The following is a 22,910-nucleotide window of genomic DNA, read 5'->3' as shown; positions in this document are numbered from 1 at the left end:
CCGGGCGGGCGCGCCGAGCACGGAATGTTTTCTTAAAGGGCCAGTTCCGAGCTGCGCTGGGAAGGGGAGGGGGGCGCGGGGGCGGGGGGGGGCAGCGATAAGTGGGACGGAGACCGGGAAGGCCGAGGAGAGCCCCCCAGTCCCGCGCCGAGGCGGCGGCGGCGACGGCGGCGCGACGATGAGGATGATGAATACATTGCAAAGTTTTTTTGGCCCCGGCGAGGGGTGTCAGATTGAGTGCTCTGTGCGCATGTGCGAAGGTGTCCAAACTGACAATGCTGGGGAGATGAAGATAGTGTGTGGCTGCTTCTGGACTCGAGGAGGAGGAGAGAGATTCCGCGCGCCGGCACCATGCGATCCAAGGCGAGGGCGCGGAAGCTAGCCAAAAGTAAGTCTCCCGCGCTCGGCCGCGCCGCGCCGCCGGGTCGGGGCCGCGGGGCCGGGGCGCCCGGGCCAGGGGTGCGCGTCGGGGCGCGGCCGGCGCGCCTCGGGCTCCCGGCCCTCGGATCGGCCGCGCGGCCCGGGGGCTGCTCCGCCTCCCGCGCTCCGGGGCGGCCGGGCTCGGCGCAGAGGCTCGGGGCGCCCGGGCCGCGCGCTCCCCGAAGGCGCCGGCCCCCTCCCCGCGAACCCCCTCCCCCCCCCCACCCACCCCCAGTGTCAGGCGCTCGGGCCCGGGAACCCGAGGCGCGCGGTGGGGGCCGGGGAGGGGGGCGGAGGGGGAGGGCTGGGGGTGGAGGGGAGCGAAAAGCGAAAGTTAGCGAAAAGTTGACGAAAGGGGAGAGCAACTTTTTCCTCCTCGCTCGCTCTCTCCCTCTCTCTCTCGCAGTGGCTCTCAGTCCTGGTCAAATCATATTCCGGGCTTTTGAAATAGTGGGCGCTAGAGCACCGCCTTTGGCGTCCGCCAGCTGGGCGCAGAGGAGGGAGACCCCGAGCCGGGGAGGGGGCGGAGGAGGGGGCGCGGGCCGGCGTCCACCGCGCTCCGCGGGCGCAGGGGCAGGGGTGGCGGCGGCAGGACGGCCTCGGCCACTCGGGCAGCAAAATGGAGACGTTTCCCCGGGCTCGGAAGCGCGGCGGGGAAGTTCCGTCCCGACCGGTGCCCCGCGCGGCGGCGGGCGCTCTTCCGCGGCTCCGGCGGCTCGGGCAGCCCCGCGCGGCGCCTCCCGCGGGAGGGTCCCCGCCCGGCCGCCCGCCGCCCGCCGCCGCCCCGGCCCTCGGCCCCGCTCGGCCCCCGCTCGACCCCCGCTCGGACCCTCCTGCCCCTGGTCGCCCGCACAGACTCGAGGCCCGGCGGGGACACAGCTGCCCCCGGCGAGGCTGCCCGGTCCCCGGTCTTACTTTCTCTTTCGCTCCGTCTCGGGCCGAGCCCCACGCTCCGCGCGCCCAGCCCGCCGCCGGCCGGGTCCTCGCCGCCGTCCCCGGTGCGCCCGCCGCCCGCCCCGCCGCCCGCCGCCGCGCCTCGGGGCCACCCGCGCGCCCTCCGCGCTCCGGCCGCCGGCGCCATCGGCCGAGAGTCCCGCGGGCCCGGGAGCGCGGCCCGGGGAGAGGGCAGGTGGGAGCGGCGGCGCCGCGGCCGGGCGAGCGCGGCTCCCGAAGCCCCGCCGAGGCCCGGCTGCAGCGAAGCGGCGAGCGCCGCGCGGGAAGGAACCGGAGCCGCCCGCTCTCGCCGCCCCCTCCTCCGCCGGCCGCCCGCCCACCCGCGGCAGGGGCGCCGGGGCCCGCTCCCCCTGGGATCCCTGCGCGAGCGCCGGGCCGTGCAGCTCGCTCGTCTTCGGCCTGCCGCGGCCGGGCCGAGCCCCACCGCGCCAGGGCTGAGCCCCTAAGCGTGAGCCTGGTGGGCAGAAACTCCCGACACTTTTCCGAAGAAGTTCTGCTGCCTTGGCTGGGTGGGCCGGCTCCCCCGACAGCGGCCCCTCGGCGGCAGGGGTTGCATCCGCCGCGGAGCGCCGGGGAAAAGCAGCTCCCCGCTTCTGCGGGTCCCCGCTGGAGTTCCCCGCCGCCGTGTTGGGCTCGTCCTTGAGGCACCCCTTTCCAGCCTGTCTCCTCTGCCCCGTGCTCAGGGCCTCGGCCTCCTCGGTCTCCCGTGACCTCTAGCCCCTCTTGGTGCGAACAAGGCCCTAGTGTCTTGTGGCCGGTGCGTCAGGGCTGTGGGCCGGCTACCTGTGTGCCCACGGCCGCGGCTGTGGGGGTTCCCGTGCGTGTTCGGGTCTGTGTGAGCGCAGCGGCCTCCTCTGAGTCTCTCCCCTGGGCCGCAAGCTGCCAGGGTCAGGCAGCGGCTGGGGAAGGGCCTGGAGCTGGGAGAAGGTGGGAAGTGCCACGCTCCTGCCGCTGGGCCTTCGTAGCAAGCGAGAGGCCGGCTCCGTGCCCCCAGCGCAGCCCAGGAAACGGGGGGAGCGTCCGGCGCCCAGTGGGCCCTCCGGGTGGCCCTCGGCTCCCTCCCTGTCTGCTCCGCCCTGACAGGTGGGGAAGGTGGCCCCCCGGGGCTCTTCTCTGGACCTAGAACCGGGCCCGGTGGCATCCCACAGCCTTGCCCCGAGGCCAGAGAACCAGACCCGACCGAGGCGGGGCGGAGCACAGGTCTCCCTTTCCCAGGAGTCCTTGGTGAGAAAACGCCAAAGCAGGGAGCGAGTGTGTCAGGGGCAGACACCACGGAGCCCGCACTGAGCACGCCCTGGAGAGCCCTCCGAGCCCGGAGGGCACCCCCAGCCCTCCCCAGGAAGGTGGCGCAGGCAGCCACGGGCCACGCTGCCTGACACAGAGCCCAGGATCCGCCGGGGAATTTCATTTCACTGGACAATATTTCAAGCAGATGTGGATGTCCCTGGGGACCTGACTCCATTACCTGGCGCTGAGGCAGCCGGGCAGCCCCAGGGCCGCCCAGAGAACCTCACGGCCAGGGTCAGGGGGCTGGGGGAGGTGGGAGAGAGGTCACGGTTATAGGCCAGAATGTGGGGCTGGGCTGTGCCTCACGCCATGTGTCAGGCCCACCCGGAAGGACAGCCCGGTCCGTGAGGGTCACCCCCTGAGTCAGAGCTCGAGGGCTGCCCCAGAGGTGGCATCTGGGGCTGGAATTTCGTCCGTATTTCCCTAGGACCCCACCCCCGGGGGTCTCTGGGGCTGGGCCTGCATGCTGACAGAGCTAGCAGCACCTTTGGGCCCACAGGGGGGCTCCGACTCCAGCTTCCCAAGGGCAGAGGCTGCTGGCGCGCTGAGCACCTCCTCAGTGTGAACCTAGGAGCTGGGGGCAGAGTGGAGACAGGTGGGTCCGGGGTCCCTCACACTGGCCAGGGCCCTGCTGGCCTGTGGGGAATTGGGGCCGACCCTCCCTTATACTTCCCAGCAAAGTGCCTAACAAAAGCTTTGTGTGTCTGCCACCATTGCGAGCCAGGTGGGGGGGGGTCAGCTCAGCCAAGGCAGCCTCCTGACCTCCTCGTCGCATGGCTGGGGGGCCCTGTGTCGGGGAGGGTGTGTTCCCAGAGACTAGTCCAGTCCTGGCCCCCATTCGAGCCGCCCCTGAGACCTGCTCACCATGGACGTGGTTGACAACCAGACAGGATATATTCCAGGCCTGGGGACAGTGTCCCCAGGACAGCTGCCACCTCGCCCCTGGGGTGGAGGTGGGCGGCTGCTATCTCTGGTCCAGGCAGGACTTGGGTGTCTGGTGTGTGCGATTGAGCGTGATGTGGGTGAGGAAGGGGTGTGTGTGTGGCAGGGTGCTGGGAGCCCGGCTGGAGGCTGAGCTCCTAGGCGGCTCCTTCTCCCGGGCCGCCGAAACCAGCCTGGCTCTGGCTCTGCAGTGCCCTGTCCTTGTGCCGCCCGCCAGGGGACGTTTGCCCCGTCTCCCCACAGCCGGGATGGCAGCCTCCTTTCTGGACGCCTGGGAGGGCGGCAGTGCCAGGAAATGTCCGGCAGGAGTCGAGCGTCTCACCCCGCTTCGGGCGAAAACACTGAGGCTGTGGGGGAGGGACGGGGTGCAGGGCTGTCGGCCAAGGCCAGGTGCCCCGCGGCCATGCACTGAGTGCCTGAGGGCTCTGGCTCCGCCATTGGCCCCGCGGGTGTGCCTGGGCGCCCAGGTCTGTGGGTGGGGGCGGATGCCAAGTCCCGTCCGTCCGTCGGGTGACCTCGGAGCGGGCTCCCAGGGGAAGGGCACCAGTTGTGCCCTCAGGTCTCTACCACTGGACACCCACCAGGTCACCCTGCACCTCCTGTTGGCCCTGGGAGGGAGCAGGTGCGGGCTGGGCCGCTGGACCCTGCGGGCCCCCAAGGCTCCCCAGAACCCCGAGTTCCCCTTCTGGGCAAAGCACGGGGCAGGGGACCTGGTCCCGCCGTTTCTGTTGGGAGGCCGGGTGCTGGCGGTGGGACCAGCCCGAGGCTCCCCCCGCCCCAGGCCCCTAGGGGGAGGCCGCCAGCTCGCAGGGCCGCTGTAGGCTCGATTAGCCCCCTGTTTTATTCAATTAGGAGGCAATTAGGGATCCTTGGGGGGCTGGGGCTGGTAATTAAGGTGATGTATAATTAGAGTTTCAACAAAAATTATCCAGGATTAAAAATCTTTTGAATAATTTCGTTTAAAAATTTCAAATAGCGTTAAAGACAATTTATCAGGTTTTGAATCAAACCCGTGTAACAAGTCTTGGACGTTACAGCTCGCGTAGCGGGCTCGGGAGGACAAGGACAGCCTGAGCACTGTCCCCCCGACAGAGCCGGGCCTTGCTGCGCGGCGTGGTGGCGGTCGCGCACAGACGCGGACTGCCCGGCGCTGCAGACAGCACGGGCCGGCCCGGCGGAGGGGCCTGGGGACCCCGGGCTGAGCCAGCACTGCTGCAGCCCCCTGCTCTCCGCACCCACAAGGTCCCATAACTACCGCGCCACGGGAACGGCTCTGCCGGCCGTTTACACGAAGCAGCCGGCTTGAGGCAGTGCCTGCCGCCCGGGCGCCCTTCACCCCAGCTCAGCCCGCGGATCGGCGCCCTCCTCCTCCTCCTCCTCCTCCTCCTCCTCCTCCTCCTCCTCCTCCTCCTCCTCCTCCTCCCCCTCCTCCTCTTCCTCAGGGGCCGGTGATGGGGCCCCAAGGGTCTCCGCCTCTTGGCTTCCGGGACAGAGAAGGGCGGGCCCCCAGCTCCCAACTCCCCGACTCCTGACCCTGACCCAGACTCTGCGGGGCGGCAGCCCGTGTCCCCATCGCAGTCGCTTTGGGGATCAGGGCACAGAGAATCCAGAGAGCGCTCCGGGCGCCTGGGTCAAAGTCAGGGTGGTGTGGGGAGGAGGGAGATGGTGAGGGGAACCGAAGCAAGCGCAGGGTGGAGGTCGGCTTTGGCTTTGTGAGAGCCTTCTTCCTGGCGCGCCTTTTCGGGCCCAGCTTCGCCCAAGGGGGTGCACTGGCCCCGGGCACTCACCCCACGCACCTGCCCACGGAGAGGCCCGAATGGGCTGCAGCCCTAGCAGGTGCCCCTGTCCCTGTCAGTGCCCGATTCTCAGGGAGGCAGGAGGGGGTCCGGGAACCTCAAAGGCACACTTGGTCCACTTACTAGACATGACCCCACTCCTTTTCACTGACCTTGAGGAGAGGATTTGGCCTCGGGGACACCACTTTTAGGGGTAAAAAGGTCCCATACGCAGAGAGGTCAAGTAGCTGTTTCGAGGCCACACAGCAAGTTAAGGATGAACCTGAACGCCGCATAGGTAAAGCTCCCCAAGCTGTCTTATTCAAACACCCTCCCCTGCCCCCTTCCTTAGGGTGCTCTACACTGTACTTAATGCCAGCGGATTTTCTCTTTTTATGTGTCAAGGTTTAAGCATTTTCCCAAGGACAGTGCTTAGCTTGAAACCGGTCTGGTTTTTAAAAGCAAATAAGACGTCCGTGCCCCTACAGGTTGTGCACACAACCCGCTTACTGTGTCCTCAGCCTCCCCAAGACTGGCTGTTCTTTGCCAGGGTCCGGACTCCCCAGGCCGGGCAGGAGGCTTTGCCCCGGGGTTTTCCAGCTCCGGTCCCTGGCGCTGGGTGTCCCCTCCCAAGGGCAGGTGCAGAATGGCAGAAGTGCTGACCAGGGTCAGCCTCATCAGCATCCCCCCACCATGTACTGCCTTTCTCCTGAGCAAATGCAGGAGGTGGAGGGCTGGCCTGCCCGCCCACCCTCACCCCAAATCTGGAGGGAAATCATCACCGCCCCTCCCCCCCCAGGCAATCAGGGAGAGGTGGAGCCGCTGCTGTGGGGACCTGAGCCACCGGGAGAAAGGAGCTCAAGGCTGTAGTTCCAGGTCCAGCCCCGAATCGCCGCTGCTCCCGGGACCAGACCCGAACCGCCGCTGCTCCCGGGACCTCGGGGCGGTGCTTCTCCCTCCGGGCTGGCCAGTGCCCCTGAGCTCTTGGGGGGGGCCCAGGGCGATGGGGAGGGCCTCTTCCTGCCCTACCACTCTCTCTCTTGGGGCTTCTGCCATCAAATCCTTGGCTGGCCCGCCCGGCCAGCCTCTCCTGAGACTCAGGAACAATGCCCTGGAGCTCACAGAGAGCCGTGCCTCGGCCCCGAGATACATGTTTGTTTAATAGTTAACATTCTGTGCAAAAAAGGAGGGAAGTCAGATTCTGGTGAAGGCTTTGCTTATTTTATATCCACTATAACTATTTCTGTCCATGAAAATTGGCTTAATTATATCAATGGAATGTTTCTTTTTCAATTCTGTATGCAATTAGTCCATCTTGCTGGCTGCAATTTATTTTAATAAAAAAATAAACCAGTGGTGTGTTCAGTTCCTCGTCCCCTGGGGACAAATGCGATTGGTGTGTTTAATTTCATTAACTACAATGCGGCCTACTGGAAAAATGTATAAAATCAGCTTTATACAGCTTAAACACTGGCATTTGAAACAAATCATTATTGCATTAGCTGTCACACTGGTAATTCTAGAATCTAAGGAAAAAAATATATTATGGCTGTTTTTATAACCCTTTGCAAATGCACTGTTAAAATAATTTATAATCATTTTGAAACATGGCTGGGTCCTGGTGAATATTTTACCTCCGCTAAGTCGGGCTCTGCGTTACCCCGTGCCCATTGTACGTACCGATGTCTGCACCACGCCCAGCCCCAAACATGCGTGTTTCAGGGTGGAGACGGTGGACCCTGTCCTTAAGCAAACGTGATAAGGTGGGTCACCTTTTCATTCTGGTCTGACCTGATCCCGTCTAAAATGCGCCTGGGGCTGGAGGGGCCGGAGGGGAGCCCGGACGCTGTGCCGCCTGCCTGTGCCGCCGGCCTGTGCCGCCGCCTGCCGCAGCGCCTCCACCTGCCCCCCCCCCACCCACCGCGGTGGGCAGAGGGATCCGGAAGCAGAGTGGGATTTAGGGCTTCATTGGCGCGGGGGCAGAAACATCCCAGGGCCCGCGTTCCGGCTCACACTTGGGGAAGCGAGGAACAGCGTTGGTTCTGCTCACTCCCAAAACCCTGCTCGGGAGGGGGAGAACCAGTGACCCTCACGCACTGGCTTTCCGAACCTGGCGGGAGCATTCTCTGCAAAACTCCCCAGACTCAGGCGCTTTTTGGTGACAGCACACTTTCGGGAAGGGCGTGAGCCTTCAGTCCGCACCCCTCACCCCTTGGGGAAGGCGGGGGGGAGGGGCGATCAGCAATCTCGGCGGGAGTTCGCACCCAGCCTGGGCGGACCCTGCAGGTGACGCAGGTGATGGCCGGTGCTCGCCCCTCCCTTCCTCCAGAGGCCCAGTGCCTAGAGGGGCTCAGGAGGGGTCCGAATGTGGGATCCTGATGGGGATCGGAGGGTCCCATCGATCGAGGAGCAGGGAGCTGGGGGAAGGCTCCGGGCTCTTGGGGGCACTTTGAGGTGACTTGAAGCCCTTGCGGAGTGGGCACTGGCTCTTCCCAGTGTGGAGGTGGACCGGGAACGCGGCTGCGGCCGAGGGGCAGAGACACTGGAGCTCAGCCTGGCCTCGGGCTTCCTCCAGGGTTTTGTCCCCTCCCACCCCCAGGTAGCTCCACGGGGTGGGGGTGGGGGGTTAGGAGGAAGACGAGGCCACAGTCAGCCTGGTTTTAGCTGGGGATGGCACTGTGGCCGCTGGGAGGGCTTCCCAGGTCCCAGCAGGGGATTCCTGGGTGGGGGGGCTGCGGGAGACATATTCAGGCACTTCTGGCCGGACCCCTAGACTTGCCCTCGGCCTCCCCGACTCCCCCACCCCCCATGCATTCAGGTAGATTTGGTATTCTCTAATGGATTCCATTGCGGAGGATGATGGGGGCATCGAGGGGACACGGGTGCCGTGTCCTTAGCTCTGAAGGCCCCGCCTGCTCATCGGGAGTGTGACCTGCGGGGCTGGGTTTCGGACCCAGACCCCTGACTCACGTGTCCAGGGTGGGTCCTCAGGCCTGTGCTTTGCTTTCAACCTGACGCTGAGTCAAGTGTCAAGAAGTAAGGCCTTCGTCTACTTCCTTACTTCAGAGAGAATGAGACAGTCGGAGGCTTGGTGCGGGTATGGAGCCCCGGACCTGGGTGCTCCTCTCCAGACCTCGTGTGGGACAGGCCTGGCCCTGCCCCAGAATCCCAGCACCGGCTTCACTCTGGCTCCCTACCGTGTGCGCCGCAGCCCTGGGTCCCGCATCCCACCCTTGCTGCTCGCATGCCCCCCCCCCCGCCGTCAGATAGGCTCCTCTCACTGCCTTCTGCCTGCCCACTCGCCCTCCCACCAGCACCCCAAATACCTATGTGCGTCTACATCTTACTTGCCCCCCCAGCCTCCAGCAAGTGGGACGGCATGGAATGTTCTAGAAGCGTCCGGTGTGATGTTGGCTGGGGTCCTGGGACTGGGTGGAGGTGGGGCAGAATTCGCACAGCAGACAGGCAGTGAGTTTGGGGTTTATTCCCTTGGTCTGCTTGGGGAAATGCTGTGCGGGCCCTCGGCCTCCTGAGCCATCCTGGGCTCTCCCGGCAGGGGTGGCCATAGGGAGGGTGTGCAAGCCTGCCTGCCGGTGTGCACCTGCCCACCCGAGGGTGTGGGGTGCAGCCCCCGGCACGTGGCCCTGCTCTGTGTATCCCGGCCGCGCCCGTCGTGCAGCCCTCCAGCTCAGCCGCTCTGCCCTGCGTTGGTTCTGGCTGTGCAGCTCAGCCTCGGAGGAAAACACGCACACCACAGCCTTAGCTCACGGTTTTGTTTCCAAAGCGAGAAGCACGGGTACCCAGGTCTGACTCGGCCCCTCTGACGGGCAGCCAGATGCTCCCCCACACGGAGTCCAGCCATGCCCCCCTGCTGCCCCCCCGTCCCCGCCCCTTCTTCACCCTTCCGTCCGTCTCGGGGGCTTCAACAGCCCGTGGCACACGCCAGCTCCTCTACCCTCCCAGAGGGCCCCCCCAGCTCCTGGGGGTGTCAGGGTCTTCTGTTTGTTCTGGGGGCTCCGTGCCGTCTGTCCGTTCCTTCCTGCCCCTGGGGCAGAGCACGCCGTCCTTGGGCCTACTGTGTGCAGGGCTCTGAGACGTGCCTGAGGCCCCCCAAGGCCTCCTGGCTGTGGGCCACACCCCCAGGGACAGGCCTGGTCACGTCACCACACTCTGGTCAGCGTGACGAGTCTGGGGCCACAGGTCCTTGCCCTGGGGTCTGGACTTCTGTGTCCAAGCTGTTTGATTGAGGAGAAAGGCAGATCAGACCAATGGGCCACCCCCAACCTCGTTGCTTCTGGGGGCAGCTCCCTCTCGGGCGTCTCTGCTGGCGGGGTGGCTGGACCCCCAGCGAGTGGGTCTGTTTCAAATCAGAAAGGCCAGAAGGAGGGGCCGAGAGGGAGGGATGCTCGGACGGGAGCTTTGCCCATTTGTCTGCTTCTGTGAGTCTCCGTGTTTTAAATTCAGTGGCTCCCTTGAAACATGTGCGTGTCTCTGGCACCTGGCGTAGGCCGGGCATCTCCGACACTTCGGCACTGGGATGAGATGCCTGGGTCGACGCGTGATGAATGGGGACTCGCTATGGCTGGGAACTCTTTCCTGGGACACGGTTTAATCCCCATATCTATATTCAGAAGCCGGTAGTCAATATTATGCTGAAGTATGGATTTCCATAATAGACTTCCATTGCTCCTTCTGGTTGCGTCTCCGAGGGAAAGGGGCGCGCATGGAAAAGCACTCAGACATTTGTATCTGCTCAATGGGCTGTGACAGCGTCTTCAGAGAGGCCGGGCCGCATCAGTCCAGAAAACACTTAAACAAAGACTGGAAATTACGCTCACCGGAGGAGCCCAAATGGTGACCACGGGAGAGCCCTGCTGGCCCCTGGCAAGCGTGGGGTGTCCACCCTCGCAGGTCCCCCACACCTCCTCCCTCCTGCAGAGCCTCTGCCACCCCCCGCGTGGAGGGCCCGCCGATGGCCCAGCTCCCCGAGCAGGCAGGTGTCATCAGGGTCAGATCCCGAGTGGTCCTGAGCACTGGCTCTGGGGCTTTGGTGCGGAGGAGGGCACCATGCTGCCGGAAGGCCCCAAGTCCCTTTTGGAGGGGAGCTCGTGACCACGTCTATAGTGTCAGTTTCTACGGAGCTGCTTGGGCCATGGCAGTGAGCGCGGGGTGTGGCGTGCGCGCGGGGCTGGGCCTGCGTCCTCTAGGCCGCCACTTGCTCATTCCAGGAGGCTTCCCTGCAGGGTCTGGCCTCCCTTGCAAACTTCTCCCTCCTCTCACTCCTGCAAAAGCCAGAGAGTTCTTGAGTTGCCCGAAACCTGGGGGGTGTTTCTGTGGGCCAGAGCCGCTGCTGCTGGAGGGAGACGCGGCCCCTGGCACAGCCCCTTCCTCCGGTCTGTGTGCGGAGATGGTGCTGGGGGGTGCAGACCCGTCCACGCGGGTGCGGCCACGCACCGTGGGCAAGCGTGGGGCTGTGTCTGCGTGAGACTCACCCTCAGGCCTCACTCTTTGCCGCACCATCCCTGCCCACTTGGGCTCTGCACGGAGCCCCCCACGCAGCTCGGTTCTCTGTGATGTCTGGAACCGTGGCTGTGGGGCCCAGAGCCGTCCGCAGCCGGTGGCTGAGAGAGAAGGCAGCAGGGAAGGTCACAGGTGGAGAGCACGCGGTCTGGGCGAACCTCCCTGCTCGTCTGTGCCCCCGGAACAGACAAAGAGGAGACGGAGCTGTTTGGATAATCCTGGGCCCTGGCGCTCACATTGAGAAAAATTAGGGCCTCTTGAAAAATTCCAGAATTATGCCGCAGTGTCAGGTTCCGAGATAATGATGTGTCTGTGTGCGAAAATATTAAATTGCGGTAACACGCCTGTGCGCACCTCTCTGAATACGGCATTCAGTTCCCAGCTCGGGCTGGGCGCACAGCTAGTGACTGACAGGACACAAATGGGACCATGAAACGTGGGGCTGCGGCCGGACTGCGTCTCAGCGATCGGCTTCTCCACCGCGGTCCAGTCCAGCCGTCCTTTGCTTTAATGAAACAGCCTGACAACGTGGCTAATTATTTATTTATCACGTTAGCGGGAGGAAAACCTGTCAGGGACAGATCGATTTTTCCCTGGAAGTGATTTGACGTTACTAGCAATAGGGCCGCCGAGCTGGGCCGGGTGCTGGCCTCAGACCTCCCAAAGTTCGTTTGGCGACTGTGCCGACAGCCCGGGCTTTCACACACGGGTGGGCGGCCGGCATGCTCCGTGAGCCTCGGCGAGGCCGGCGCGCTTTCCCACCAGGAGGACTCATCACGGGGTCTTGTTCGGAAGAGTGTGTTCAGCGTCATCTCATCTTCCTCCGGCCGACGGGATCGGAGCAGCAACAAGCAGTTGGGGACAAGGGGAGGCGCTGCACGTGTCCCCCGCGTCTCCGATAACGAGCCGGTGAGATGGGGGTCTCCCGCCTCGACTCGGGGCGCTCCGGCCGTGGCCAGGGAACCGGGCTGTGTGCGCCTGGGTGCGTGTGACGGGCTGCACATTCGCGGCCAAACAAAAAGACTGCACAGGCCGCTGGAAAGCAAGTCCCGGGAACCCCGGGGGGAGCCGAGGGCAGGCCCAAGAGGGGCTCTCGTTTCTCGGCCGGAGCCGGAACTGTGGAGCAGAGGGGCCCCTGAGTCTTAACTCTCTCTCCATCGAAGGTGTTAATCTTCCCTTCTAAGGGTTAGATAAAGCCGCTCAAAGCTGTTTGTTACTGAATCTCATCGGCTAATTATGGCGGCGGACTTGGTCCGAGGCCCAGCCCGGCCACCCCGCCCGGCCCCCACGGCTGGCAGCCCACACAGGGGTCCTTCTTTGCTGTAACCCCAGTGCTCCCTGGCCGGGGTTTTAGGTTGCCTCCCGATGCTGACGGACGGCCCTCGTTCCAGGGGAGGGGCCGCGGCCACGGGGAGAAGCCCAGCGCCCTGGCAGGGTCCCGTAAGCCCCTGGGGGCCCCTCCTTGACCCACAGACTCCCCCTGGCACCGTGAGGGAGGGGGCGGGGAGGATAGCAGCCGTGTCTTTTCTGACAAAGAGCCCCCGACTCTTTATTCACTGGGCCCTGGAGTAATCCTTGGCCTCCTGTGCAGGGCCTGTGGCTGGCGGGGGTGGGGGCTGCCGGGAAGTGAGCCACGGACGGCTCCGGGAGGCCGGCAGCAGGCTTTGCAGGACATCGGACCCCCAGGCCGGAGGCGAACCTCCTGAGAAGCCGTGCTCGTGGTGCTGGTCCCCGTCACGGGGTGGTGGTCACTGGCAAAGGGGCACATTCTGGTCACAGGGCGCCCGGGAGGGGCACCTAGAGGCCACGATGACGTCTCCCCTACAAGCCACTGACACTCCCTGAATCTGTAAAGGCAAAACCAAGCCGAGCCCTCCCTTCCTTGGCCAGCCCAGAGGCAGAGGCCTCAGGCCCTGGGCCGGCAGGCAGGCCAGGGGCGATGGATGGTGAGCGCCCCTGTGAGCATCACCTGTGGGCCGTCAGGGATGGGGGGATGACTGTCCAGCTAGTTCCCAAGGCTCCTCAGGTCAGACGGCCACCAGCTCCTCCTCGGAGTTGGCATGTGGTCTTCACTTCCCGAATTCCAGAGGGGAGAAGCCGTTCCATCATCTCAGCTAATCTTGGATGCAGCAGAGGACAGCGATGGGCCACCTGCTGCCCCGGGGGGGAGGCTCACCCCCAGCGAAGGGAAGGCAGGTGGGGTGGTCTCAGGCCGTGCCCCAGGGGAGACCTCCTGCCGCTTGTGATCTTCAGGAGCAAGCAGGACCCCAGTAGGTCCAGCACGAGCACCTCCAGGCCGGCCTGTCCCTCTGTCTGGAGTCACCCTTGGCTCAGGCTGAGAGACACAGGACAGCTGCTGATAAGCAGGACCCCCAACAGGGATGGGACCCCCCAACCTGCCAGGCTCCAAGGACATTCCCCAAGGAAACCCCGGCTGATGGTGAGTTTAGTTTCAGAGAAGCAGAGGTGGGGCCCTGAGGCATCATCCTTTGTCCTTACCGGGGCTGGACTGGGGGCCACACGCGGGCCACACTCATGGTGCCCTTGTCACCACGGGTCAGCTCCCAGGCTCGCTGACCTATCCCATCCCTGCTGGGTTAGGACGGAACAGGGGCCCGGGGCCGGTGTCCTGTGCCCTCCTTCCCCGGTACCTTCAGCCTGCCCCGCAGTGCTGGGGGCGTTTCTCTAGATCCTGCGAGGCAGACGTGGGCGTCCAGTTCTGCCTCTGTCCCTTCCCAGCCGAGAAGGGCTGGCCCGGTTGGAAAAGTGAGACTCCATCCGCATGTCCGATGGGGGTGAGCCCGACACCTCCTTCCTCCTCGCCGGGGCAGGTGCTCCCGGCGGCCCCTCGCCTGACGTCTCTCACCGGCTCAGATGGACGTGAGGTCGAAGGCACGTGAATGTGGTATTATCATTGCTGTGACATCTGCAGGGTCCAGGCTGTCTTTGTCAGCAGCTGTTTTGGGTTTCTGGAACTTTCTTGCCCCTGGGGGAAGGCAGGTTCATGTGCAAGTGTGTGGGTGGAGGAGTCTGGCCGGGGGGCCTCTGGACGTGGGCCACAGATCGAAAATCTCATCTGAAACGATGTGATGATGGCATGTGAATGAAGCAGGGACATGGGGTCAAGCGGCCGTGCAGGCGTGAGCCATCCCAGCCCAAGGGGCGGAGCCCACCATCGTGCGGACAGCTGGTGGTGGTCTGGGGGGCCTTGGGCCGCCGCGCCGTCCGTGTCTTCACTGGGTTTGGAGACTCTGTTCCCCAGGCTTCCAGGAGAAGAAGTGCCTGGGACCGTGGCAAGCTCTCCTGCCGGACCGGGACCCGCAGCCGGGTAGGGACTTCGAGTCCGTGGTGAACCCTGTCTTCCGGGGTCTGTTGCTTAACTTTGTGCCAGAGGATTTGGGGATACTGGATGGCAGGTCCCAAACCCCGAAGAGGGGAAGCTCGTGCCCCTCTCTCTGCTGCTGTCCGGGAACATTCTGGCTTCTGAGAGCGCGTCGACATGTCCAGATGGTCGAGTTTAGGACTTGCTCTGGGATCCACGGGACAGTGGGATTTTCCTGTAATCGGTTCTTGTATGCACTGCCATGCACATACAAGCACATGTGCACACAGGAAGGCCCCACCAATGCATAAGCTCACACATATGTGCATGGGGACATGCCCATAGTGCACACATGCATAGGTAGGCGTGTTCACATATGCTCACACGTGTACATGTGTAGACACACTCACACTGCACACGTGCATGCATGTGTAGGTGTGTTCGTGTGTGCACACACATGCCCACACATATGCCTATGTATGCACGCTCACACTGCACACACGTGTGTGTATGTAGGCACGTTCACATGTGCACACACACCAATCCATGTACAGGCACACACTGGGACAACTTACTCAATACAGTGTGTACACACATCACACACATGCACATGCACACACATACACATGCGCGCCTGTGTGCAGACTGCTCTGTGCGTGCACACGCACGCACACACATGACTACATAAGCCAGACCCTGGGTGTTTTCCTGGACGGTTCAGGAGAGCCATGGGCAGATATCAGAGCAGAGCAAGTTTGGTGGTGAAGGGATGCTCCTGCTGGGAGCTGTCACGGGGTTCCCTGGCCCCGAAACAAGGAGAGGGAGACTGGGAGGCCAGGAGGCCAAGTCCAAGCACTAGCCCATGGGCCCCAGCAGGAGAAAGGATCATGGCACCTGCTGGGCTAGGGGACAGGCCTTTCCCTCCTCTCTTGTTGGGAATGGCAGTCCGTGGGGGCCCTGGGGTGTCGGGGGCCCGTACCTCTAGGGTGGGGCAGGGGATGGCCTCCAAGAGCACGGCAGGACGGGCTGGATCTGGTGTCATGCAGACGCAGGAGAAGGGGCACAGGGTCCCCTCTGGCCCTTTCAAAGGGACATTCGATCTGAACCCTGGGGCCCAGTAAGGAGGTTCCCGCGAACCAGCACTGACGGAGTCAAAGCTCTCAGCCCTGAAGAAAGCGCGGGGACTCTGGCATGAGGCCCTCTGTGGGATTATCTGCCCCCCCTGGGAGGCGTGGAATGCTGGGGGTGAGAGGCCACAGCGATATGGAGCTCACGCAGGCCACCGATAAAGACAGATGCTTTCTGCGGCCGCTCTGTCACCGAAATTTGAGGTGCGGGCCCAGAGCGGAGGCCGCTGGCCCGGGACATTTGAGCCCGGGAGGCACCGTCAGCTCTGCCCGCGTCCTGGAGAATTTGAGTCCAGCTTGCGTCTGCCGGTGCAGATCCCCAGGGTTCCTGCCTGCTTCGAGAACACAGAGTCTGGAGATACCAAGCAGACCGGGCTGTTTGGGGGTGGGGGTGTCCTGGTGGGTTGCAGTGGTGGTGTGGAGGTCAGGCAGGGAGGCTGACAGCCCTGGGAGGGGCCGTCTGTGAGCTGCAGGTGGGGAGCGCAGGTGCGCCCAGGCCCATCGGCAGCGGCTGCGCCGGGCGTCGGAGCACACAGGGTTTGTTTCCATCCTGCCCCCTTGGTCCCAGTTCATTCCTGTTTTTGCCAGTGGCCGCAGGCACATCTAAGTGCTCTAGGGGCTGGTGCCCAGGACCCACCCTTGACCCTCTTGAGGTCCCAGTGGAACATGCATGTGTGGGTAGCATCGAGGCCTTGAAGACACATGGACAGTATCGGGCTACCTGCCGTCTCTGCGGGTGCTGCAGGGGGCCTGAGGGCCTTCAAGAGCCGCGGTGCTGGGGCGTGCTGCCCCATGGGGTTGAAACCATCCTGCAGCCCAAGGACGAAGCCTCCTCTTACTACTCAGCTGAGTCTGGGGGGACAATGATGTGTCAGGCTCAGCTCCCTGAACACGGTTCCGAACTGCTTTGCTCTGGGATGGGGAAGGAAGGGGACGCTGCCCCAGGGCGAGAGCTGGACAGTCCTCCCAGGGAAGCGGAGGTGTTCTGATGCTCCATCCGGGCAGGGGTGATATCTGTGCTCGCAGCCTGGCTGGTAGTGGTTGGCGGGATAGGCTTTGTGGTCAGACAGACCCCCTTGGAGCCCTGCACCCACTGCGGGCAAGTTCTGTGACCGGCTGCTGTCAGTGCTCTAATCTCGGTGTCCCCTTTTGAGGAACAGGGGATCCGTACCTTGTAGGCTCGAGACTGAACCCAGAAGGGGCTCACCTGTCCCTCCTGGAAGTCAGCAACCTGCTCCCAGGCCGACTGGCTTCCTGGAACTGTGGAAGGGAGCCATGGCTGGTCCTCTCTGGGTGCCCGGGCCGAACTGCCTGGTTCCTGGGGCAGGCAGGAGGTCCCCAGTTAGGCTCCCCTACGCAGGCCCTCAGGGGCTACCGGTGGGCCTTGCCTGCCACGAGCTTCTTGAAGCCCAGTACCGTGTCCAGTCCAGAGGGCCGGAGCTCTGTATATGTGGGCTGGCTGATGGGGCAGGTTCTCTGGAGCTCTGAGGCCGTCTGCTCCTGACCATGCACCTGCCGGCCGGGCATGGGCCTGGCACCTCCTTGTGTGTCCCGGGGCGCCCCTGAAGGCCACAGTGGTCTGGGTGGCTGCACAGTCGCCTCCCACTGGGTCCCTCTCTATTTTTGCATCTCAGATCCTCCCTTTCGGGGAGGAGGAGAGATAGGGAAACTGAGGCAGGCTCAAGGCACACAGGTGAATGAGAAGGTCTTTATGAACTGATGGTGTTTGCCTGGCAAGGCCCACATGCAGGGTCCCCCCCCAGGCCAGGCGACTGGCACCCCCGGGTCACGGGTTCTGACCACCTGGCTCAGTGAGCTCTGTACTTGCTGTCCAGCACGACGGGCTCCGGCTCTCCGTGGTCAGGCCTCCGTCTGCTCTGATGAGACGAATCCCCACGTCCCCCGCCCTGCACACCTCCAGCGCAGAGACGCCTCGAGCTGGAGCCGGGCCTGAGTTCCCTTCCGCTGGCCCCCAGCCTGATCTCCCACCCAGGGTGAACTTCCGTCTGGATCCTGGTCCCGTCTGGGAGCAGCAGAGCCAAGACAGAGCCCTGGGGGGCTTCTTTGGCCGAGCCGCGGCCGTGCCACCTGGGGCCTGGGCAGAACAGACCCTCCTCTCTGGGGATCCCCGGCCGTGACCTCTCTCCTACTGTGGAGGCTTCCTTTCCGAGCAGGAAGGATATCTGGCTTCATCTGCCCGTGCCCGCCCTGTTTATTTATTTGTGTTTATGGGGTATGCTCTTAATTAGGCAAAAGATCTGCAGAAATGAGCCTGTGCCTGGAGTTTTCTGTGAAAAATGAGAACCTATGTCCCCCACCCCCGCCATGAAATTTCCAGAAGTGAAGCAATTAAGTGTTAGAATTTGGCAATTGACACACAGTATCGTTCACCTCCAATGAGAGTTTAAAAAAAACAAAAAGGAAGGAGAGACACTGAAGTATAAGGGATGGCTGCTCTCAGCCCAGGCCTCGTGTCTGTAGTGGCCGTAGGGCCCGCCACGGCCACAGCCACGGCCACGGCCACCAGAGACTCTGCGAGCCTGAGCCTCCCCTGGAAGTGCCAGTCCCTTTGGAGGTGAAGGGTGAGGCTTGCTTCTGGAAGGCGATGTCACACATCCCACCTGCGAGAGTGGGGCAGGGGGGGCCGGCGGCCAGCCGGAGGGGAAGGGGGCTTCGCGCCTGCGCGTCCAGTTAGAGCAGAAGGAGCCCGTTGGGTTGTAGCTCCCGGCGGCGCTCACCTCGCCCAGGACACAGCCAGCCCGCCACCCCCGGCCTGGGTTCCCCTCCAGGGAACCACTGTCCACATCGGGGTCAGGTCAAGGGCCCTTCCTTGTGCTTGGCAGGCAACCCAACCCCAAATGAGGAAATTCACATTTCTTGGGTTTGTGGGAGGGAGTTTTTAGCTCATCAGAGATTTAAATCAACTTTGATTTTTTTTCCCCAAATGAATTCTTCGCCAAAAATGCCCACAGTGTGCCGTTCCCTCGGACGTTGCAAATCCCACGTTTCCAGACTGTCAGCCCGGAGGCGCCTGCCCGGCAGCCCTCGAAATTTCAAGACCCCTGTTCTCCAAAAGTGTTTCTGGAGTGTTTTGTCTTTTCTTAAAAAAACAACAACAACCTTCAGATGCCTTTGGACGAGTCTCCGGTTGTTGACAAATCAATTTTCCAGGGAGGGAGAGTGTTTCTGTCGGCGGCACCGGGTCGGCCTCCCACGTGTGGTTGAGCGAAGCTCGCACTGCCTTTCCCGGCGAGCTGCGCCTCCCCCTCCCCCGCGGCTCCCCTGCTCTCTGGCTCCTGCTACAATCTTGCTCTCCTCATTTCGCTTTGTAATGTTGTTTCTCTCACCTTCCGAGCCGCGGGCAGTGCGGCTGGGATTTACGAGCCCTGAACCTCCAACGGGATCGTCTCTTTCCTATAATCTCGGCGGCACCCCGGCCGTGTGACCTTGGCCGCCGCTGCCCACGTGAGATGCGCGCTGGGCTTCCGTGCAGCCAGGGGTCTCCCGGTGGAAGAATGAGGTGCCAGGCCCTGGGGCACTGGCTGCGTTAAATCAGGGAGCGAGGGGCCCGCGTCCCTGGAACAGTCCGGAAACCAGCCACCTCCCCCCACCTCCGCGGCCTTTTCCCTTTGTGTGCTCTGATGGGCTGGAGGGAGCTTCAGACCGGCCCCCGGCTGGGGTGGGAGCAATGCATGCCCAGAACGTCCCCCACGCCTCACCTGCACCCCTCACGCCCCGTGCTTCCTGGGGTGCCTCTGCTCTGGGTGGGAGTGGACACAGGACAGCGTCGTCTGTGGGACATGGAGGTGGTTGTCCCAGCGCCGTTTCCCACGTGACTCACCACGAGGGGTTTGTTTGGAGGCCCTGGCTGCCCCCCCAGCCTCTCCCTGGGCAGTTGTCTCTGCTTTTCCCGTTGGTGTGGGATCAATTTTCCGTTCAGAACCCGCTCCTGTTTTGGAGGGACTAGGAGCCCCTCCCCTTGTGTGCTCGGAAGACGCAGGTGTTTCCAGGGCTGACTGGCACCCGGCCACTCACACCCCATCCGTCTTCCCCTGGGGGATGCCGTGACCCGAGGGAATTCCGTAGGCGTGGCCCCGCCACGGTGATGTTGGGGGTACCTGCATCAGCATCGCCCCTGCCCGGAGAAGATGTGGGGTCTCCCCCCAGCTTTTCACACCCCACCTGCCCGCACAGTAGGGCCCGCTCAGAGCTGAGCCGGGCATTGCCTTCTGAAAGACGTGGGGCCCTGGGCCTCCCCCGTCCAGCCCTCAGTCCCTGCCACCGAAAGCCGTCTCCGCCTGGGCCCGCGTTCCCCGCGGAACTGGATGGAGAGTAGCCCGTTCACCTACTTGGAGCTCAAGGGGGTCTGCGAACTCATCTCAGGCGGCAGGAGAGGACGGAGGGCTCTGAGCCCGGCAGCCTGCTCATGTTCCTGCACAGGAAAAATAAAATACCCCAGGCCATCAAATGCACATTGTTCAACTGGCCTTCTTATAGGACAGAGTTTACTCATTGAAGCAGCCGTGCCCTGCCAGGCATGGGGCCAAACATGGCTTTCTCGGGGCGCATTTGCTCCCCGAGTCCTTCCTGGGGAAGCCATAGTGGCAGGGAAAATTCAAGGGGGGCCACGTGTCTGGCTTGCACGTTCCGCCTTTACTGCGTCTCCTCCGGGCCTAGCCGACGGCCGGGACGCGGACCCCGGGCCCCAGTCTCCTCCGCAGGGATGTGTCTTCTGCTCCAGCGGAAACGGGCACCGCACAGGTTGACCTTGTCCCACGTGCATGGGAGGCCGGTCTCCTCTGAAGTCCTTCGTTCACTCGCATCCGCGCACCCACTCTGAGCTCAGCGGCTCTAGCGGGTGGGTTGCCCCCACCCCTATCCCAGACCCCGGAGGAGCTCTGTCTGGGCCCCAGGGTTCACGGTCCGTGTGGGCCGGTGAGACAGCAACATCCCCCGGTGAGGCCCGGATCAGGGGATGTGAGGACTGGCTTCCACGCGCGTGGTGGGCGGTCAGGACCCGGACCTCACACCACCTGGCCCCAGGCTCAAACCCCGGCTCTCCCACCCCTCGGTTCTCAAGTGTGGATTGTAAGTCCCACCCTGCAGGGCCCCCGTGGGCCAGAGGGCAGGGTCTAGGAAGCAGCCTAGAGAGGTCAGTGTCACAAAGGAGGGTCGGGGCTCTAGACTGCAGGGCGTGCCAGGCAGGGAGGGGTGACTCTGCCTCCCTAGGAGCTGCCGCCTGTCCCTGGGGAGACGCTGCGGTGCACCTGCCTGGTCCTGAGAGCAGAGGACGGTGCCTGCCGCTGAGCAGCTCTTCGTGGGCCGGCCTGCTCACCTGGCCCTGGGGGGGGGTGGCCCCTGGTTTCTGTGAGGCAGCCAAATACAGTGTAGACTCGCCAGCAGCCAAGGGGCCGTTCTTGCCCAAAGCAGCTGGGCCGGCCCTGCTGCCCCTTCCGGGCATGTGTCCCCCTCCAGAGGCCAGCTGTGTGTGCCTCCTTGCAGGTGGGCTTCCTGCACCCACGACCCTCCTCCCGGGCTGTGCCAGAGAATGGCTTTTGGTGACTCTGGTTCCGGGGGGACACGCTGGACACGGCCTGGCCATGGCCTGCTCCCATTGGAACCCCAGTGCCTCCCCACCTTTGGCCTCTGGCCGAGGCACCCCGATTTCAGATGAGAGCATCTCCTTCTGCAGCCTCGTGCCCCAGAGAGCATGCACGGTATCTGACTCCGGTTTCCTGGAGCGGTGGCCGTGTTCTCGCTAGACCCGGGGACCGTGGGACAGCAGAATCATCAGGATGGACTCCGAGGGTCGCGGGGTTGGGGGTGCCCGTCTCTCTGCTTCCGTGTCCTGCATGTGGTAGGTGCTGAGCCCCGAGGACCCGAAGGGCAGCTTCCCTGGCTCCTGAGATGTCCCCAAGTGGGGCTCTCCCTGCTGACCAATGTCCACGCTGGCGCCAGGCAGCCCCTGCTTGTCTGCAGGTGCCCGGGAGTGGAGCAGGGTCTGGCCATGGGCAAGAGGGTCTTGGCTCCCCGCCCAAAGCCTGCGCCATAGTCATGCACTTGGGGTCGGGATGGGGCTTTTTCTCTTCAAAAGCCCAGATGCCAAGAGGAAGAGGAAGTTCGAGGAGCAGAGAGAGCTGGCTGCTGCAGAAGGTTACAACGCCCGCCCGGGACTTTAGAGCAGCTGGAACCCAGGGGCAAAGGGCGGTTGCGCTCTCCAAAGCCTGTGCTGTTTGCGTGGGGAAACTGAGACCTGGGGACGATGGTAGGAAGCAGAGGTGACCCGGGGACGCTGCCAGAGCCGAACCCCGCATGAAGGAACCCAACCAAGATGGCAGCTTCTCTGTCTCCTCTTTCCTCTCTCTCCTCCAGGAGCTGGAGAAACCAGAGCTCTCAGAAACGCTCGGATCCCTGTGGGGGTTGTTGGTGAGGAAGCTGGTGTTAGGACTAAGGCCATTCGTTCCCCTGCGTGTCCCCCCACTACCCCCCGGGTGGTGGCCCAGCCCTCCCGACATTCCATCCTGCAGCACGGAGCAGGCTGTCCCTGCCGGGGGGTAGGGAACACAGCCCCCACCCCCACACAGAGGCAGCCCCGGGAGGGCCCAGGGGCCGTGTCTGCCGTGGACCCTCCCTGAGCAGGCGCTGACCCTGGAGTCCTGCCGGGTTCCCGTGCTGTCATCCCACAGTCCCAGGAGAAGGGGGGCAGTGTCATGCCCCCGTGGACACACAGGGCGGGAGCTTGGGGCAGGCCACCCGCTTTCAGTGGACATGGGTTTATGGAGAGGCCACGAGGTGCCACCACCAAGTGAGCCCCAGAGTCAAGGCCGTGAACAGGGTGAGGCCTGAGCTTGGGGCCTCCCTTCCAGGGCGGTGCAGACACGCGGTGCGGATAGGACGACTGTGATGGGAGGACGGCCGGGCAGAGCGGCTTTCAGTGAGCGGACCAGGCCGAGCCCCGCAGGTAGATGAGTGGGGACCACACGGGGTCCCCTGTGGTCCCCATGATGAGGGGATGCAGGCCCAGAGGACACAGCCCACAGCCACCCGCCGGTCCACGCCTCTGAACGGTGGCTCTGCCAGCTGGGCCCACTCCCCAAGGGGTCAGGGGAGGCGGCTCCGCAGCGAGGGGGGGCCCGAGGTCCCCGCAGAGTGACTCCTACGGCGAGGGTGGCCTTCAGCTGCCAGGATTCGGGGGTCCGTCTGGCCCACTTCTCATCTTGCCTCCTCAAACCCTACGTGCCCCTGAGGTGACCCCGATTGGGTCCAGGGAGAGGGCCTTGGAGTTCCAGGTCCAGGGACTGTCGGAGGACTGTGGGAATGCGCGTGCCAGGCAGGGTGCGCTTTCCATCCCGTGGTAAAACTGCCATTTACTCACCAAAGCCCGACACTCCCCACCTGCGGTCAGTGAGCTGGAGATGGAGCGTGAGTGCAGGTTGGGGGCGTCTGGGTGGTTCCCTGTCACCCCGCGCTGGTGGCGCCGACCGCGGGGCCCTCCTTCCTCGGCCGGACGGTCCATGCCGCGAGGCGGGCGTGCAGGCGGGGCTGCTCCGGGACCGGGGACGG

The 22,910-nt window shown here is 63.9% G+C and overlaps 1 protein-coding gene across 3 annotated transcripts in view; it reads left to right on the top strand.

The window, feature by feature from the left end:
• Positions 1 to 351: 351 nt before the first annotated feature.
• Positions 352 to 22,910, top strand: part of PRDM16 (PR/SET domain 16) — a gene marked incomplete at both ends in the record, with an annotated part of 299,365 nt that continues 276,806 nt past the window's right edge. For all 3 annotated transcript variants that reach the window (XM_080802202.1, XM_080802203.1, XM_080802201.1), the window contains one exon: positions 352 to 388. In XM_080802202.1, coding sequence (XP_080658328.1) covers positions 352 to 388 — 37 coding nt within the window. The remainder of the gene's footprint in view (positions 389 to 22,910) is intronic.

Source organism: Martes martes, assembly GCF_963455335.1.
Source record: "Martes martes genome assembly, chromosome: 4".
Taxonomy (NCBI): Eukaryota; Metazoa; Chordata; class Mammalia; order Carnivora; family Mustelidae; genus Martes; species Martes martes.
This window is presented reverse-complemented; position numbering and strand designations above follow the sequence as displayed.